This window comes from Vanessa tameamea, chromosome 23 (assembly GCF_037043105.1).
Source record: "Vanessa tameamea isolate UH-Manoa-2023 chromosome 23, ilVanTame1 primary haplotype, whole genome shotgun sequence".
Classification (NCBI taxonomy): Eukaryota; Metazoa; Arthropoda; class Insecta; order Lepidoptera; family Nymphalidae; genus Vanessa; species Vanessa tameamea.
Genome location: NC_087331.1, coordinates 5,383,970 through 5,405,133, shown reverse-complemented (window position 1 = coordinate 5,405,133; position 21,164 = coordinate 5,383,970). Strand labels below are relative to the sequence as shown.

At 32.6% G+C, this 21,164-nt stretch overlaps 2 protein-coding genes across 2 annotated transcripts in view; one reads left to right on the top strand and one right to left on the bottom strand.

The window, feature by feature from the left end:
* The window catches only part of LOC113401904 (UDP-glycosyltransferase UGT5-like), a 160,375-nt gene that overhangs the window by 66,227 nt on the left and 72,984 nt on the right, over window positions 1-21,164 (bottom strand). The window lies entirely within an intron of this gene.
* Window positions 17,505-19,978, top strand: LOC113401898 (UDP-glucosyltransferase 2-like). Its single transcript, XM_026641973.2, has 4 exons — window positions 17,505-18,358; window positions 18,806-19,028; window positions 19,150-19,369; window positions 19,688-19,978. Exons 1-4 carry the CDS (start codon window positions 17,528-17,530, stop codon window positions 19,971-19,973), a joined length of 1,560 nt encoding a protein of 519 aa, XP_026497758.2. The 5' UTR covers window positions 17,505-17,527; the 3' UTR covers window positions 19,974-19,978.

The window sequence follows — 21,164 nt, the reverse complement described above, 5'->3', positions numbered from 1 at the left end:
AAACCCCATTATAAATATGTTCTGAAAAGATATATGCTGTTAAATCACTGAAGTAATAATCAATCAAAAATTAAGAAACTCAACTATTAAGGTAACTCATCGATATATTCAGTGTATCGAAATTGAAGTTTGAATTCGGTGTTAAACCGAAGATGTAAAAATGCAAAAAGAATGAAGTTGAATGTTCTTCAAACTTTGAAAGGTGCGGGAGTGTGGTCAGAATCACTACCAAAAATACCCTAAATTAAATAGGAATTATATCCATATTTAAATCAAGGAAATAATTGTGGAATAATTATTTAATTTAATAAAAGCCAATTAAAAGGCATTTCCATACAAATACTAACCTTTAAATTGGATGACAGCTAATAAATTAATCTGAAACGATGCGAAATGACTTCCAAACAAATACAACAAACGAATTAGATAATGTAATCTAATTGCAATAATTATTTCACTGCACTGATAAAATAAATATAATTTATTTTATTATTTAAATTCAATACCAAAATGATGTATTGAGCTAGCAATACCGATATATGGGAAGTGGGAAATGGGTTAACTGCACGGATTTTAGCGAATTGACACTTTTGTGACGTTTTATATAATTTAAAAAAAAAGTTAAAATTATAAAAATCATTTTTAATGTAATAAGTTAATAACAGGATTAAGAATTAGACTAAGTATAATGATAAAAACGGGTTATTGTTTAATTAAGTTTAAAGGCAAGTAGCACTAAAAATATTGAAGAATAAAAAAGAAAACGTTTAGGTAAGGTAAACGTCAGTGTAAGGAATATGATAGAATTTCTTCATCGCACAGGCCATTAATTATTGAAAACTGTACATACCATGACCGTCGTCCCTATAAGCTTGCCACCAACTCAACGAGACAGGTAAAAACTGAAAATTATATATTAGCCATCACACGCGACTTATTTCGAAACAGTCAAGTATTGTATTTGTATTTATTTACATATGTGCATCATATACCTATAGTTAGCATAAGGTATGATTAAGACTTCCATTTTGAATAGATAGAGCTCTTTCTAGAAGACCTAGTTTCTATTGAAATTATAATTTCGCTAATTGTAATGAACTCTCTAAAAGTAATTATTCGTTTATTGCCGTGCAGTGTTATTACTCCCGCCCTTAAGCGACTGTGGGATCGACGATTCAAAAATGTGACGTAGCCTCTCTAATGCCACTCTGCCCAAATGTATTCTTCTTTTAGTTATCTTCTCAAAGTTGTGCCGGCCCTATGGAATAGTTTGGCCCAGGTAGATGTATTCCAGGGGAGAGCTGCTTATAACTGGTCTCATGGATATATGGTAGTTGATCATAATTTTGGTCGTTTCAATGTTCATCCCGAAACTCCTTGTCGTAAAGTACTCTGAGCGACTGATCAGATGATTCCTGCGCCTATAGCCGTTTTTTTCTAGCCTTGATTAACCATCTTCTTGCATTACCACTTAGGCATTGAAGTCACCCATAATAATTGTGTAGAAGGTACTGGTACGAGACATAGCTTTTACTATTTCTTGGTAAATGAATTCGATCTCTTCGTCAGTGTATGTAGACGTTGGGGCGTATATTAATTTGTATTAACTTTATCTTTAAGACAAGGTGTGCTAACCTCTCCGACACTTTGCTAACCTCTGTAACATTGCTTCTGAGTGACTTGTGAATCAAAAAGGCGCTGCCACCTTGGAATGATTGATGCCCTTCTCAGAAGTAGAGTAAGTGACCGGCATTTAGTGGCACCGTGTCCTCACCCTGTCTTCGTAAAATAATATTTAACTAAGTAATAACTTAGAGTCCGTTATACATGACTAGTAACAGTCGCCGTTTGTACCCTGCCGTAGCCCGGGGACTCTTAGCACTTCTCATCGCACCGTTACTATGACCTGTGGCATTTGTCTTAGTCCCTAAAATGTGTAAGTAAAATTCATAATCATTGGTTGAGTAGTAGACGGTTGTTTTTGTTTAATCAAATATGATTACATTAGGCATAACAGCAACTGTTAACAGTATATACAATATTTATAAAATTAGCTTATCAATATTTCTATAAAAAAATTAAATAATGTCTATTTATAGACTATTATTTGGAGATAAAAAAAATTATACAATGTATTTTGGATAATGATTAATTCATAAAATGTACATCAATTTTAGTTACCCAAGTTGGTGTTGAGATGTACTTATCTCGATTAGTGAAGTCCCACTTGTAGTTTTTTTTATGATGTTGGTAGTCTGACGAGCAAATGGGCTACCTGATAATAGGTCACCTTTACCCATAGAGATTACCAATGCGCCAGCGAGTACCCCTGGGTACTAAGATTAATATATCCCTTGTGCTTGCAGTTTAGTGCTGGTTGATGGGTGAACGAACCACACTTTTATTTATGAGTCTCCAACAAACAGTACACACTAAATACATATTCTGAAAATTAAACAATATAAGTCGTCAGTGATTTTTCAGGAGAGGGATGTTTAACTATCATCTTTGCTTTGCTCAGCCACCAAATACAATTTGTGATTAATTTTGGAACACAGAACTTTGAAGGTTATTAGAAACTCTCTATATAATAAGGCTTTTTTATTGAAATGACTTTATTCTTGTTGTCACAAGGTCTTTAGTTTAATATTAAACGACGCATATGATCGTAAGTTTTAGTTACGACGTATAATCCACAAACATCGACCACGCATAAAGTCGCAATTTCCGTGATGCAACGTTTTGCGTCGGACATAATATGTATTTTTTCACAAAACAATAAAATATAAAAGTCAAACAGTTTCTTGTATTTTTAGATTTCAAAACGCCGTAGTAATATTTTGTTCTTTTTACATTGTACCAGGTCGGAATTGAGCGATGGTTCACTTGTGCGCGCTCTAATAGAGCAACGCAAATCGTCGCAACCGAGGACACGACTATATACACGGGAGTTTAAAAAGAATAAGATTATTAGCGAGTTAAAATCTCGATTTCACGGATATCTAGTATTTACATAATATTACATTAAAGTACCCAAATCTTATTATGCCAAAAAAACATGTTACGACTTTTCCGTGGAAGGTGTCGAAGTGTTACAAGTTGTGTGCTCCTTCAATTATAAGAGACCACAGAATGCAATATTAAACAAACACATTTAAATACAATTAAGAAAAAAAGTAAAAAGTAAAAGTCAAATATAAATTAGAAACTTTAAATTAAGAATAAGCTTATTAATTAAACTTTTTTTTGTGTGTTAGAATATAAAACAACACGGTTCGTAAAAATAAATCTCCTCAATTTGGAACCTATTTATTAACGGTGTGTTTTGTAATCGACTTTCGCAACCGATATACTGCTGACGGATATTTGGAAAATATACTGTATGTAATGTACAATTATATGTCATCATCAGCATCCGATCATAAACTACTGCGTAAGCCTCTATCGGGGTACATCAGACCTTCGCCTTCAACATCCGTTCGAGTAATTAAACGTGTATAAAGAGAAATAAATAAATTTCCGATCAAGATAATTCAATTGTCTATTTGGAAGACATTTTTATCCAACCAACCTTATAAACATTAAAGTTGAAGCTCAAACCTATTAATTTTCCTCCATAATTCCAGAAGCTCATTTATGAGACTTACTTAATTTAAAAGGTATTCGAATTTTAACAACCATTTAATTTTAGAACCGAGGTGAATAAAGCGTTTGAATAGAACCAGAGGTCGTTAGGTCAAGCCTGGGTTACTAAATTTATGTAATGTATTATGTGTAAATGAAATGGTTTGTTAGGCCGTTTCATTTTCAGTTGTAAAGGAAAAATTTTATTAGTTTGTTATGGAATTGAATTTAAGAATGTATATAGGACTAGTTGTCGCCCGTAGCTTCGCTTCAAATTGAGTTTATTAGTTTGGCCATTTAAGAGCAACAGACGGATAGACTGAATTATATTCGCATGTCACTCATAAATAATATTTTTAAATTTTGGCTTTTATTTGTGTCGAGAGGGCACAGATTATTTCGCTAATGTCATGTGCTAAGGCGAAGACATGATGGAGATTGAACGGTACGGTCAAGATTACAGGCTGAATTTAATTTTGAAGGCATAATTGTAGAAGACTCTTTGTTGATCCATAACCTAAAACAACACAATAATAATTAGATAAACATAAATGATTATTAAGATAACATATAAGAAGAATAACAAAAAATATTTACAACGTAATTTTATTAGGTCAATGTATTTACATAAAAATTTACAAAGTGGACTAAACACAAACATAAACAAACATTCAACATTAATAGGGCGAGGAACTTTAGGAGGGAGAACGTCATTCGCGGGCCGGAGGAGTTTGGGGCAAGAAAACAGTATATGGGATAAGGAACCTTCGTCTAGGATAATACTATAATAGAAAAAGGATGGAATGGCGGGCAAGTGACAGAATGACACATGGTTATGTGGGTAGGAGAATGGAAAATCGATGGATTTAAGTGATGGGTTCATGTCTATGAATGGTCGAAGAAATGTTTTTCTAATGGGCGGATAATTTGATGTTTTTACTTTGTTTCATTATTACAAGACAAAAAATTGAATCGAAATATAATTTGATTTATTCAAGTAGGTTCTAAACTAAATTTATTACGAAAAATTTAAATTTACATTTATTTAAGGACCACTTATCCAAAACGTTGATTCTTCCGAGAATTAGTAGCAAAAAACTGAGCTACTTTTATTTTTATAATAATTTAATAAAGTATGTTAATTCAATACAAATATATTCATAATATACGAAAATAAACCAAAAGTTCATACAGCTTATCATATATTTATATTACTTGGTTGAAATTCAGTTTTGTCGGGTATATTTAATGAAGCCTTATCAGTAAAACCAAAGCAAAATTAATCGTTTCTTAACATAGTAAAACATTTTTGAAGTATACCTAGTAAGATACTCGGAGTCTATGGTATCTCGCTTGGTAGGAAGTGAGAAGGTACTCTCACAAATTCTACCGCTAAACAGCAATACTTAGTTTCAGTTTTTCGGTTTGAAGGGTGAGTGAGCCAGCGTAATTACAAGCGGGGACTTAACATCTTTGTTTCGAAAATCGGTTGGTATAATTAGCTGTAAAGAATGTTTAATATTTCATACAGCGGCAATGTCGATGGTCAGTGGTGATCACTTACAATCAGGTGGCCCATTTGCCCATCCGCCTACCTATATTATAAATAAATATATAACTTACAATATAAATGTGATTGAAAAAGACGACATTCAGATGACAAAATATAAAAGAGATTTCTCGTATTGTAGCTCATCGTTTATTCAGAAGGCGAACTCCGTACCACCTGAGACTGTATAGTAGTGGCAAATCGAATCCATTACCACAAAACATGACATAACAAAACGAATATATGACACATACGAAATAGAAATCTGAGATTCAACTATTTATATTTATGGCTTCTTTTGAAGAGATAAAAGACGCCCATTTTAAGTGAAGTCAAAGAGATTAATTGTAACTACACATATTTATACGTACCGACACGTAATTAAGCGCTGTTTGTTTCACTGAATATTAAAAAAATGTTTGCTTAATATCTCTTTAAAAATTGTAACAGTTTGGGGCTACAGAATCGTTTTAGGTTTAGTGATTATTTATCTGTACCAAGATTCATGACTGATATGACTCCAAAGTTTATTTCGTTTATTAACAGTTGTAATTTTTATTGTAGTTGTAAATTTTTAATCTATCACAATAAGAAAGACTTCGCCGTTTAAACACCAGGACCTCGTACATTTTATTCTTTACTAAGGGAAGATTTTTGTATATTATATGATGTAATCAGTTGCACGTTGCAGTTTCACCAGCTTTAGACAATTGAGTGACAAACTTGATATTGTCAAGTTCTTGTCTATACATATTATAATAAAATCGTCTATTTGTAATATTAAAATAACCGCGTTTTACTAAATGCATATGTATGTATACACGGTACATATACCTAAATGACATTTTTTACAATTTTTGTCTGTTTGTCTGTCTCTGGAACGTCTGGACCGATTTTGACGGGACTTTCACTAGCAGATAGCTGATTTAATAAGGAGTAACTTAGGCTACTTTTTATTTTAGAATTATATTTAAAATAAGAATAAAGTCACGCACGAAGTCGCGGGCGCAGCTAGTATATAATAAATTGAACAAGTATTTACAAATACGACATCCAGATGTCGTATTTGTTAGTTCTCTCGGTGCTTAAAGGTACGTACGTGACATTAAGCCGTTCTATAATACCGTACTAGTATACTAGAGTGATTGAAAGCTACCCACATTCGTTTTGTTCTGTCTACTCGTTCGGTTTTAGTTTTTGGTGGCTTGACAGTAAATCTTGGATCATCAAAATAAAACTACGCTGACATATTGTTTCAACAAATACCACGGGAAAAATCGGAAACGACAATCCTTTCGAATAAAACGAACTTTTATATATACATGCTTACGTATTAAACAAAAATTGTGTTTTCTTAACCAAATTTTATACAAGTTGCGCAATTGCCAATGTGATAAGGTAGCCTAATTTTTTCTTACACACTTCCCTAGATTAAAAAGATCAGGGCTACTTAATATTTTTATAGATTTTAGCTATGTATAGTCTTTAGAACTGTCTTAATTTTTTCGTTAGGGTTAGGAGTAAACCCTTACAGTCTGATAATGACTTGTTCAGGCTATACAAAGATTTAGGTCGCGTCCGCATGTCTGTCTCGTTCTGCTTATCATTGTTTTTCCTACCATTTCACATCAGGTGTCATGCGAGATGAAACTCTTAAATCTATGGATATTGAAACAATATCTTAGTAATGCATTTCAGTTTTTAATTTTTTATAATTTAGATAGATTTTGGGGTAAATTAAATACACGCTTTTCAATCTAACTTCGGAATTGAATTGAATGTAAACCTTACTATTTCCCAATAAACGTGGGAGTTCCGGAAATGCTGTGGCGGTGTATATACGTCGGTGTGGTGTGCCCAACGGCTCTGTATGATGAATCCGTATGAGCAGATGCTCTTAACTGGAGCCCAGTTAGTTCAATGGAAGCATGCGTAAGCGATTACTTGATCCCCCGAAGTTACGCCGTGGCTCTTCCCACACACTGAAAATTCCCTTTGCCTTTTGTCCTTCACCGCCGACCACAAGATGAAATACTTAAATAGAATAAGCACGTCAAAATATTTTATCACGTACTTGATTTACCCAATTTGAACACGTTGAAAATTTACCAACCAAAATAATGACGATGAATGTTTTAAGAGGCCTATTTAACTCCGTCTGAAATAAATAAAGTCTTTCTAAATAGAGGTTAATTATAAGGATCTTGCTTTGAAACAAAAGACATTTTGTTTTATTGTTATAGCTTCTTTGAAATAATAAACTTAGTATTATTATAACTTCAAAAGTTTCACACACACACACGTTAAGCCATAATTCTTCGTTTCTTATGCGTGCGTAACATTGTTTGTTCAGTAAAACATTATTATACTAATATCATAAAGAGAAGATATATTTTGTAAGTTTTTTTGTTGGCCTAAAACATAACATCAGAGCATTATTTCAAATTACCCAAATACCCAATACCCGTCTCGACTTCGTACAAAATTCAGCCGAATATACTTATATGTAGGATCGTGGGCGGAATTAGACGGATCGTCAGGAGGTCGGGTTCCCATTTTAAGAAACAACAATTAAGGTTTTAAATAACAATAGATTTTTATTTACAATAATTACAATAATAATAGCCTTACAGCTAACTAAATAGCGTAGCAGAGGCAGTCAAGTCTGAGGGGTAAACCGACAGTTTTGTCGGGAGCTAGACCTGACTCTTGCTTGAGTCGATCCTCGGAATCGAGTGAAGACTAGCCAGTGAACACGGTATTTATACCCTAGCCCCTACTCCCAACAACTCTGTCCGTGGCGCGAAACGCCAGCTACGTGTTTACCGAAATGTAAATACAAAGCAATTAAATCTGCTAGCAAGGTAAAAGTCACAAAATATTCCAATATAAATTATCGTTAATCAAGAACAGACAATTTGAAGTTATTTCTAGGTGACACGAATTAAACAATCGTTTATAATGTTCCATAACGCTATTAACAATTACCGAAATCGGAACTAGTCGTCATAAGTCAATCGCAGATAGCTAGTAAATCATACCAGATATAATTAGGAATTGTCGTAAAAGATTTGCATTAAAAATCTAGCTAATTGTAATTATCATCGAGTAAACAACAAATCAATCAAGTTGGGTACTTTTATCATTACGTTGATGTGACGACTGACTCCGACATATATATATTACATATGTATAAAACGTATTGTTTTTAAAGTTATTTTTTTGGTTATATTTTTGTATTATTATCAGAAATATCTACATATTTTTTTTCTTGGCTCTCTACCGCATACAATGTCATATCCACGAATGAACACAAGATACATCGCAATAGATGAAGTCTTGTTGGCGATACGCCAAGTGCGAACCCATAACACTCACCTGAACACAATCGTCCATTACAAATGCATGCGAGAGTGCTAATCACTCCTGCACTACCGCCGTCTTGTGCCCCCTTTCACTTTTGTTTCCTACGGATCTTAATGATTGAGCTTGTTTTTTATGACTTTTGTGCTTTCACATTTTGCTGAGACTTGATTTTTCTTTATATAATTTCGTTTGAAATTTCGTACCACTTTGTGAATTGCATTAGAAATAATAATTTATTTGATAAATAAAAAAAAATTCTAAACCTATCAAGTCAAATGAAGACGCTTTGCATCATACCAACCATTTCATTTTTAATTTCTCTCTTGAATCGACATTTAACAATTAAATATATAATATGAATTCAAAATCAACAAATACTAACTTATTATCGAATATTTAACTTACACCTTTCGATGTCAAAGTCAAAGTCAAAAATCTTTATTCGATATATAAGTGTTTACACTTGCTTATTGATAGTCAAAAATCTACCACCGGTTCGGAATTTAACACTGAGAAGAACCGGCGAAAGAAACTTAGCGGGATATATATTTTTTCCATTTTGCATGTACAATAATAATTATATTTTAGTTATTTGAAGCAGCCTGGAGGCGATCATTTCGTTCCCAAGGTGTGCAGTCAACTAAAAAGTCATTAGTGTTGTAATATTCTTTAGCACACAAACGCTCTTTAACGATTCTTTTGAATTTTATTATTGAATAATTTTGAACGTTTTACGGGATCCTGTTGTAAAAACGTATACATTGCCCCAAAAAAGAGTTACTAACCTGTGTAATCGGGTACTTGGAGTAACAAGTTTATTCTTGTTCCTAGTGTTAATAGAATGTATGTCACAATTTCTGGGAAAATCGTTTATGTTTTTGCGTACATACATAACATTATCAAAAACGAATTGAGAAGCGACAGTCATTATTTTAATTTCTTAAAATTTACGTCCTAACGAATATTTTAGGCCCAGGTTATAAATTGCACGAATAGCCCTCTTCTGCAGTACAAAAATGGTATTAATGTCAGCTGCATTACCCCAGAGTAGGATGCCATACGACATGTATTTTTTTTAATAAAAAATTAACTTATTTTGTCGGCCAAGTCGAAAAATAACGGCATTTCTGATTTTTTGTTTTAAAAGGAAACATATTCCCGGGAAGCATTTATTGAGCCGAAAAATGGTGTTTAGCTTACTTTTCATGTGTATACGAAGATTGTTATTGATTCTACCAAAATTATTTACACTATTGTGAACAACATTTGTCGTATCTCCACTATTTGAGAACATTCCATTAGCCGCCACAGCTAGTATAGGAATACTTGGCGTCGATATTTCGAGCCTCGTTCAGTTCCGCGGTCAATTGGAAGGCAAAGCCAAATTGGCATCAAAAAAGCTCGGTGTGCTCAGCAAGGCAAGACAGTATTTCACGTCGGCCCATCGTCTAAGACTCTTCAAGGCACAAATTCGGCCACACATGGAGTACTGCTCTCACCTCTGGGCGGGTGCTCCCCAGTACTAGCTCCTTCCATTCGACCGTATCCAACGTAGAGCTGCTCGAACGGAAGCGGATCAAGCCCTTTCCGATCTGCTTGATCCTTTGGCTTTGCGTAGAGATGTTGGATCGCTCTGCATCTTCTACAGAATTTATCACGGGGAATGTTCCGAGGAATTGTTCGGATTAATCCCGGCTGCTGAATTTCACCTTCGGACATCTCGCCAAAATTCAAAATATCACCCACACCACCTAGATGTCCGAAAATCCACAACAGCGCGATTTTTAAGACATTTTCTGCCTCGCACAACGCGCACGCGGTTTTTCCGAACCAATACGACTTGGGAACCTTCAAGAAAAGAGCGTACTCTTTCCTTAAAGGCCGGCAACGCACCTGCAAGCCCCCCGGTGTTGCGCCTCCTGCCACCTCCAACATAAAAAAAAAAAAAAAAACATACATAGTGTTTTTGTACCTTTGTTGGGTAAATACCTACTTTTTTTAAAAACCCCAAGGGAGTCGTGACTGTACTGTGTATACTGAAGTATATGTACAACTAAAATATAATTGTATGATTATAACCAAAATAAAATAATTGTATAATATCAATATCTATTACTTGTTTTTAACTTTTCACTTTTCTTCTTTTAACTTTTCGGAACTGAATCATCGAATAAACAAGGTTTGAACATTTCATTTTTTCTTAAATAATGAATTATGTTTTTAAAATGATTATCTATACTAAAAATAGAAGAGAACGTGAAATTGAACATACATTTTTATTTCAGAAGATTTAATTGCATTCGACGAGTATATATCATATTAGGTATTCAAATTAAATATTAATGGCCACGGATTAACTAAGTTTTAGTTATATACCAAGAAAATATTATGAAATTCATCAAGAATGCAAATGCCACTTCAAATTTTGTTACCACCGTGACAACCCAAGATGGACGCCCCTTTAATTTTCTACGTCTGAAGGGTGAGGTCACATCCTTGACTACGTCACTCAGTTTTCGTTCAACAATAATATTTATACGGTGCAAACATTATTTATTTAATCAGTATTAAAGATATATTCCAAAAAATAAATGCTAACAAACATGACCGCAATATCAATTAATTATTAGGTATTCTCGTTGGATTACCGATTAAGGTTTTAGTTCTAATTAACCAATAGTTTTTTTTTATTTGGATAAAAGTACTTCTTAGTTGCCTGCTTACGTGAAGCGATTACATTTAATAATTAAAAAAAAAAAAAAATCACGTCGATGGATTTAAATTGTTGGTGTTCGATTTCATAAAGTGAAATCCGGTACTAAATTTAAACACTAAAGTGCTTTAAGAAACTTACACTGCCCAAATGTATTAGTGTAGTTTGTTTATAGTTAAAATAAAGATAGCAAAAGTGCCAAACAGGTGCAAAGAAAACTCGTGCAGTATACAGCAGAAGGCGTGGGCAGCTTTCAGCTTCCTCGTGATAACAACTGTCACGACTGTCGAAACATCTCGTCGGGCAAAATAATTACGATAGAAATACGGTGTAATTGAGTTCGAAACCCAAAACTTACATCGCGAAATTTACTTTTTAATATGGTATAAGTTGGCGGACGAGCAGATGGGCTACGTGATGGTAAATGGTCACCACTCCCCATAGACAATAGCTTGTAATTTTTTTTTAACCAATTCTTACATCGCCAATTCGCTACCAACATTGGGAATTAAGATGTTATGTCCCTTGTGCAAGTACCCTTCAAACCAGAACACAACAATACAGAGTAATGCTGTTTGGCGGTAGAATATCAGATGAGTGGTTGGTACCTATCCAGAAGAGCTTGCACAAAGCCCTACCAAGTAAAGTATAAGAGTACAATCGCATAATATACTCTAAAAACACATTGTTATTTATTTTAATCTTTGTAACAATTACATTATATAAAGAAGATATAGACTAGTCGATATCGATAGTCAGTCTCTCAAGGCAGTTGTAGCTCCCTCGATGCAGCCAAAACAGTGTGAACCAAATCCAAAAAAGAAACTTAATAGTATTTCAATATTTTTTTCATAATCACTCTTATCTAAATAGTTTATAACTTAAGCCGAATATCAACAAAAGAACGCATGCCGCCTGGTCATGGGAACGAGCGTCGTGAATGGCGATTCTTTGAGGAAAGCGACATTTAGCGGCGCGGTTTTTCAACCGTGGCGCAATTGCTTGCACCGTCGCGTACATTATAGACTAAGAGCAAAACATTACATACTAGCTGTCATCTGCAGCTTATGTCGCATTAGGGTGATTGTCAAGTGTTAGATATAAAAAAGCCTATGTCCTTCCTTCGGGCTCACAGCCAATTACAAAAAATTTGGAAGGCTGTAAAAGCGTAACAGACAGACAGGCAGAGTTTCGCATCCGTAATATGATTCTAGATTATTATTTTCTCGGCATAGCTGAAGAATAGTAGTTTTGTTCAAGTAATAAATTTAAAGTATTAAATTTTTCAGAAACAGTGCAAGATAAGATGTTCTTTGAAATATGCATATTCAATTCTTTTCACTACCTTTTCACTGCATGTTTATTCAATATAAAGAAAAATTAATCAAATATGATGCGAGTTGCTAAGCTCCCATATAGCTGACCTAGCTATTATTTAAACAAAAAAAAATTTACAATAAGAAAAAGTAAGAACTAAATTTCAAAGACATGAAGAAATAATTTTAATAGCCGCAAAAATCGTGTCTTACTCGGAAGTCCTCAAGAACGGATCTAAAAAAATTATAAAACAAAATCGAAGCTGTTTTTGGGAAGTTTGGATGGTTGCTTGATTTATGTATTCGTTGACGCGATAGTAACCATCTTTTAATATCGTATCTTTGTCTCTTACAAAAGAATAGAATTTTACATTGGTGTCGTACATTAGAAAAACTGAGCAAATTGTGTTCCTTTTTTAAAGAACCAGTATACGCTTCAGCACTGAGACTAAAACGTTTTGCATATAGATTATTTTACATAAGAAACTTTCTCGCTTGTGTGGATTAGCTCTATTTTCGAATCGACAAGAAAATGGGAAATACAAAATTTGCAAAAACACTCTAATACAAAAAATACTAAGTATATTGAATATAAAATAGATTTTAATTTAATTAAAACATTAATGATATATCGACGATGATTAAATTTTTTAATCATACGATTTTGATAAATATTTTTTAATATGTTATCAACGGTGCGTATGAAGAAAGCGAAAATGCGAATAACTAAATTTTGACAAATATCCGTAATTATTCATAATTAACGTTATACTTGGATATTTGTCAAAATTCCAAAGGTTAGGTTGCAAAATTTTGGAGGATATCGACATTAATACCTATATTTATATGAAATAAACCAAGAAATAATACTTTAAAAGTCTTCTCCATTATGGTTTGGAGAGAAGACTGGGCCAGTCTGGTTTGAATCTGGCTTTCCAGTTCCAGTCTTCCTAGGCCGAATCTTGGGCATTCTAGAATTATGTGGAGGATTGTTTCCTCGCATTCGGGGTCGCACACGCAAGAAGGGCTATCTTTGATTTTAAATCGGCAAAGGTATCTCGCGAAACCCCCATGGCTGGTTAGAATTTGAGTATCGGTTGGTGTCAGTATCGATGTTCTTACCAATTTATTGGCTTTCTTTGTCTGGTAAGAATAATTTAGTGACTGATCCGATTTGTAAGGAATTGTAGCGTAACTGCCACCTCTTGACACTCTCCTCTCATTTCTGCCTCCTGATATACAATAGTGGCACTTAATCATAGTCAAGCAGTAGTAATTACTATTTAAAGAAAAAAAGCGACCTATTATAAATTCTATAATTCTTATACATTTATGACTTTTACTGTAAATTCCAATAGTATGAAAATTGCGTCAAAGTTTCATTTAATTCACCAATGAGCACTCATTAATTGAATATTGAACGAACGATGACGTGGAAATTTCTAGCATGTCGTAAATTAAATAAGTAATTGTTTCTTTTATCTGAATAATATTTCCAGAAAAATTTTATCGCGTATAAGAATGATGAATTATAATGTGATATAAACGATTCTTTTGCCAGGTGTTTAGATATTAGAATAATTGCAGTGAATTTGTAATTTTATAAGAACATCTGAGTGTTTATTAATTTATTTTTATAAGAAACTGCACAGCGCAAAGCCAAAGGATAGCAAGATCGGATAGGGTTTGATCGTCGATTCAATTCGAGCCGCTCTACGTTAAATACAGTCAAATTAATGTCTTCTAGTGATTGAATTAAGCTAGTTTTCATCCGCAACAATCCGAGACTATCTAAAGTTTGTTCCGGTTTTCGTTATATACCAAAAAAAAAACGTAACGTCGCTATGATAGCAATGCGAGGTACCATCCCAAAAGAATAATATTCTATTCGTAGTTGTCTAGCTGACCTCTAGCCTTTGATTGCCACATCCGTCAGGACTTCCAAGAACAGCATTTTATTGATTATTCAAAAATCGGAATCAATTTGATACCAAAGTATTTTTACTCAAACAAAATAAGGCAGAGGAATTGCAATGTTGACGTTTGATCAATTTAAATTTTTCTGCTTCACTTGGTGGTTGAACTTTGTGCAAGCCCGTCTGGGTAGGTACCAATTACTTAACAGATATTCTACCGCCAAACATCAGTAATCAAACTCAAATTTCTTTACTCAATATAGATGCGTTACACTTACTTATTGATAGTCAAATTAAACACTATTGCTGTATATAATACTCAATATTGTTTCAGTTTGAAGGATGAGTGAGCCAGTGTAACTGCAAGGAAAAACGATATAGCATCTTAGTTCCCATGGTCCATTGTCCAGTGCCATTGCCTATGGGCGGTGGTGACCATACCATCAAGTTTTATCCGTCTCTATACCTATGTTATAAAAAAAAATAAGATGCTTAAAGATATTTAGTATTCAAAAAAGAAATAACCATTCACTTACTCGAGTACTAACGTACCTTAAGCACTTTATTCTTACTTCGACATGCACAATTTATTTTCAACCTATTTTAGTCTGACTATTAAAGGTGTTACACAGTTCAATTTCACTATAAAAATCTACTCTCAAATTAGCGAAAACTATTTGAATTTAAAAATGTTTTATAACTTTTCATTCTTAATCTCTTTGGATTTTAATATTATATTATTGCTCAAATCATATCTATAATTAAATGATAAAGTATTAGTTTTTTAACCTAATAATTAATCCAGATTATTTTACGTGAGGTATTGCCAAATAAATGATAACGTATCAGTCAAACAGTTGATCAAGAAGTTATCTTGATAGATATATACATACATAGCTTCAAATACACAATGGTCACTATATCAAAATGCAAGCTAATACTTATAATTATAGAATATAGAAATAAGAAAATAATAAAATGAGTTAGCAAATCTGCTCTGATATTGTGTTATTATTATATTCGAAACTTAATACCATGGTTATCTGATGACAAGTGATAAACTCTGTCCATACATGTAGGCCCCTTTAGGTATATTTAATACTAGCTGAATATGCGGCTTTATCGACATGACACAATCCGTCACCACTTAACTCCGTCGTGGGGTGAATTAAAAATAGTAACTTATGTCTTTACCTGGGACTTCAGCTATCTCCAAACCAAATTTCATCTAAATCGGCTTAGCGTATATACTACTAAATAATGTAATAAGTAACATGTGCCTGACATAATAATTGCAAGGGAGTCCAGTCTCAAATCATCTCAAGGTATTTGACAAATATATTTGAATGCAGACGTATGTTCACAAAAACTAGTATAGTATACAGAATATTCCTTTAATCTCATAATTCGATAAGACGGTAATACAACACGATTGGAGAGAAATCAGGCACTCGGGGTTCACACGGTTTTCAAGTCAAAGAGAGAAACTGACAACTTCCTAACTTTGGGCTGTTACTGAGAATATATTACTGGAAACACCCAAAAACTTTTAATTATCCGACTCAGACTTTGAAACAAAGACCTTGAGATATCAGATATCAGCATTATTAACTGGTCACTGGACCACCAAGGCGGTTGGGATTAAATACTGCATATCTAGATAACATTATGACTGTAAAGCAAATTCTTCAAAACCAAGATATCAAAATTATTACGAAAAACCAAGATATCATCAGTAAGATTTAAGTAATCAATCAATAACATAAATATCGACTATCAGTATTCATTCAAATCAATTTATACTACGTTATGAAACATCAGTTGAACGACTTTAAACTAAATAATATTTCAAAATGTATTTTATATAGGTTAAACCTGCAATGTAGACAGATTAATATCAAAATGATTACATGAAATGCCTTAAGTATCGGTTTAATATGTCGTAAGTTCCAAATTAATTAATGTTACTAAATTTTATTGATAACAGTGATTCCTACAATGAAAGTATAATGAATACAGTAGTTGTTATATTATAATATGAATTAGTGTAATTACAAATATTATATACATAAAAAATCAAAACGTCAAAAACAAACTAAAACGTCAAAGCGTCACTATCAGTCACACCTTTTAAATTAGTATCCCGTGAAAAATCCTTTAGTGTAATTACATTGAAACTAATAAGTTTACAAGTTTAATAGATAAAATTTGTATTTATCTTGATTTATATTAATTTTATTTTGCTGGACCATACTAAATTTTTACATAATATACACAAAAAAAAAACTTCGTATAAATTAATATGACTCTGAAATTGCTTGTACGACAGAATGTTTATACGCTATGATATTGTTCTTCAACTTTAAATTTATATGACACAACTAATTGTGTCTTTAAAAAAGAACAGCTTATTAATCCCAAAATGGGATAAATGCATCCTTTTCTTATTAGAAGAAAATTTCGAGCGTATTGCTACCCGAAACAGCAATGCAGGTTGACCTTTGGCAGAATTGCATCAGACACCGTCGAGTCCTAGTCGAATTATACTAAATAAATTGGACAAATTCACTAAAATATTTCCGGCTAATAAATGTTGTATACTAAATGATTTACATATAAAGTATGTTTCTAAAATGTCACTATAGAAAATATCGTTTTTCTACTATGTAGTTAAGTTTTGTTATGTACTAATGTATTATTTACTAATTTATAATAACTGGATCACGCCTATATTTTTCTAAAAAAACAAATTTTATTTTAAGTGTTCAATATTATTCTGATAAATTCAATTAAAAAAACAAATTGGTAAAACTAAACACTATAAATCGTTTACTGTGAATAATTGAATAAAAAATATAATTAACTAAAATATTAATATTTTGTTGTGAATCAAATCTTATGGACTTATCGAGTAATCGTATCGTTACGCAAAAGCAATCACGAAGAAGAGGCAGCTATCAAAGTGTCGATATCAATATTTAATATTACCAAAACCTCATATAAAAGTAGACCTTGATATTTTATTTCAGTCAAGCCTATTAACATGTCGTGGGTGTGGGGTACTGTTATTGCGCTATCTGTGTTTGCAACGACGGAAATTGAAAGTGCTAGAATATTAGCATACTTTCCTACGCCATCAATAAGTCACCAGGTAGTGTTCCGTCATATAACGAAAGAATTAGCCAGGCGTGGACATGAAGTCACCGTAGTCACAACCGATCCAATCCCAAAGGAACAAGAACCAGAAAATATGACACAACTTGATGTGCACGACGTTTCATATAAACATTGGGAAGAATTGTTTTTGATGCATAAAGGCAAGAAGCAAGATATTTTACATCAGGTGAACGTACTATTCGAAAAATTAGCGACAGTTGTCAAAATACAAATGGAAACACCGAATGTTCGAAACTTTTTAAAGAATAAGGATAGCAAATATTTTGATTTACTTCTCCTTGAAGCTATGAATCGTCCATTAATTGGTATCGCTCATTTGTTTGATGCTCCTATCATTCATATCAGTTCCTTGGGTGCAGTACCACATCAGTATAAAAATTTCGGTGCGCCAATGCATCCATTAATATATCCCACACCTGGCAGTTTTAGATCATATAATTTAACTCTTTGGGAAAAGGGTTTTGAACTGATCAAATATTTAATATTAGAATCTACGATTTCAAATGCATTAGATTTTGATATTATGATAATGAAAAAAACATTTGGTGATGATGTTCCAACTATTGAAGAGTTGGCAAAAAGAATTCAAATGTTGTTTTTGAATGAACATCCTATTTGGGCTGAAAATCATCCAGTACCACCGAGTATGATTTTCATCGGAGGTATTCATCAGAGTGAAGTTAAAGAATTGCCTAAGGTTAGTACTTTAATAAATCATAAAATCTTATGATATAAAAATAACGTATAGTCACTACTAAGTAACAGGTTGCACATTATATTGTTTTTTATAATATATAATTTATAAGAAAACAATATACCCTTATGAATTGTAAAAAAATAAATAAAAATCAGTGTTAACTACAAAATATATTTATATTTAAGTTTATAATATTTTTTATTACAAAACAATCGTTTACAATCTAGTTAACAAACTCTAATCGCATGAAAACTTTATGTTTTATGTTTAAAAAAATAGGAATAGCTTACGAATCGCCGTAAGTTTCAATCAAACAATGCTTTTTTTTAATTCAATTGAACATTTGTCTTATTACGCTTTCGATTTTGTAACAAGTAATATAACACGAAATTAAAATTGATAAAAATAATAAGGTTTAATATGAATTTGAAATAATATTTATTATAGGATCTCAAAAATCAATTGGATCACTCAGAACATGGCGTTATATACGTAAGTTTTGGGACAAACGTTAAACCATCATTGTTGCCACCAGAGAAGATTCAAATAATGACGAAAGTTTTCTCACAATTAAAATACGATGTTCTGTGGAAATGGAATAACGATGAATTACCTCCACTATCAAACAATACGAAAATATCTAAATGGTTTCCGCAAAGTGATCTTCTAAGTGAGTTTTTAAATTTAAGTAAAATAATTTTTTTATATATTATTCGATTTCTTAAATAATAATTTTTATGTTTCGCAAAGAACAAATTCAAATGTACATTAATATTTTTTATTATTTATAGAACATCCAAATGTTAAGCTATTTATAACCCAAGGAGGACTCCAATCTACAGATGAAACTATTAACGCTGCAGTTCCTGTTATCGGTATCCCAATGTTAGGAGATCAATGGTACAATGTTGAAAAATTTATTCATCATAAGATTGGTCTTCAACTCGATATAACAACATTGACAGAGAAAGAACTCAAAGATGCTATTACAACAGTAATTGAAGACAAGAGGTAAAATTAAAATCAAATTTATCAGGAAACGGAAAAGTCATATTAAATACGTACTTATTTACCTTTCTAAATTAATAGTATTGAAATGATGACAGCCATTATTTTATTTCGATAGATTACAATTTATTTTGAAATCCGTATCCGATTTTTTGCACAGATTAATAAGTTTTTATAGAAACATTATCCATAAGTTACGTTTTAAGGTTATCGATCAGCATTAGTTACAACAATGTTTACGTTGTAGAAATCACAGAAATGATCATTCACAACGCCAACGACGTTAATGACATCATAATTAATTATTTGTATTTTTTTCAGCTACAAGAACAATATAATTAGGCTGAGAACCCTTATGAGAGAATTTCCCGTCAAGCCACTGGATAATGCCATATGGTGGATAGAACACGTCCTCAAATATGGCGGAGAACATCTTCAAAGTCCAGCGGTTCGAATGAGCTGGACTGAATATTATGAAATAAATCTAGTGCTTATAGTTTTAGCTATATTAGTGGTAATTTTAGTATTACTCAGTTATGTATTAAGATTTGTTTTATCAATTGCTTACAATATTTATATTACGGACAAAAAGTTAAAAAGTTTTTAAGCATAGTTAAGAGTTACTATTATATCTTATAAGACTGGTACCCGTACGTAGTAATTAAGCTGATTGGACGTTGAATAATCATTATTTATAATATTATATTATTTTCAATTTACTTAGTTTTATTTTTAAGTATGTTATGAAAAATATTCACAAAAAAAATTCAACAGCTATTATTTATATCTTACTTGGTAGAAGGATTCAGACACAAGACGGTAATCTTAGTTCTAAGTTTGGTGGCACATTGGTGTTTTAAGGAATTATTAATAATTCTTACGGTGCCAATTGCAATGGTGAACAGTTACTATCATATGTCCAATGTGTAATATTTAAAGTAATGGACCACTTATGTACACTAAACGACCATCAAAAATATATATTCTTCTTAGTATTTTGTAAATGTTGACATAAATGTATATTTGATGGAGATATGTCGCTGGTGTAATTCAGACCCAGTTTCAGTCATCGCTGAAGTAATTCGAGCTAACAGTTCTAAATAAAAACTAAAAACATTGAAGAAAAAAATGCGTAGGCTCTTTAACTTTAAAGATCACACATTTTGTTACACAAAATAATGTGTTTAAAAATGTTTGCTGGTAAAAAAAACATTTCCTAGCGTTGCGACAAATTTCTACGTGAGCGATGGAATTGATGTCACAGTTAGGCGGTGACATCGAGAGCCAGCTCTTGTAGTCTTGTTGAAAAAAGGGGAAGCGAGAAAGCGCTGTGAATGCGCTTACCTGTGTTTTATTGGCTTTAAACTCAATAATATTATTATCAGAGTCCCATTTGGCAAAAAGTCCTAACGTCCTATTGAGTTCAAAAACAAGATCCCTCCACCTCTCCTCAGTTTCCGCATGCCCGGTTATTGCGCGTCGTGTTTTCCCAAGGGTAAGCATATCATTGATATGCAAAAGAAAGGGTGTGGGAGAAAGCACAGAACCCTGGGGAACCCCAACATTCACTGCTTCGGATTTTAAAGATCAACCTTCAAATAGAACGCAACGTATTACCTTTACTTTCATAGGAAGCCAGTAATCCAGGTGTACAGCTTAGCTGGTAGGCCATTTGCCAGTAGCTTGAAAATATATATTAAGGTGACAGAACCCTGTGTGATAAGGAAAACAGACTACTCTAGACAGAATAAATCATAAAGCAGACTATACTAAATTGTTTCATTAGCATAGGCGGAGT

Coding starts and splice junctions, on each gene's coding strand:
- LOC113401898 (XM_026641973.2), top strand. CDS start 17,528: ATGTCGTGGGTGTGGGGTACTGTTATTGCGCTATCTGTGTTTGCAACG. Junction 19,029..19,149: donor TCCGCAAAGTGATCTTCTAA/GTGAGTTTTTAA, acceptor TATTATTTATAG/AACATCCAAATGTTAAGCTA. Junction 19,370..19,687: donor ACAGTAATTGAAGACAAGAG/GTAAAATTAAAA, acceptor TATTTTTTTCAG/CTACAAGAACAATATAATTA.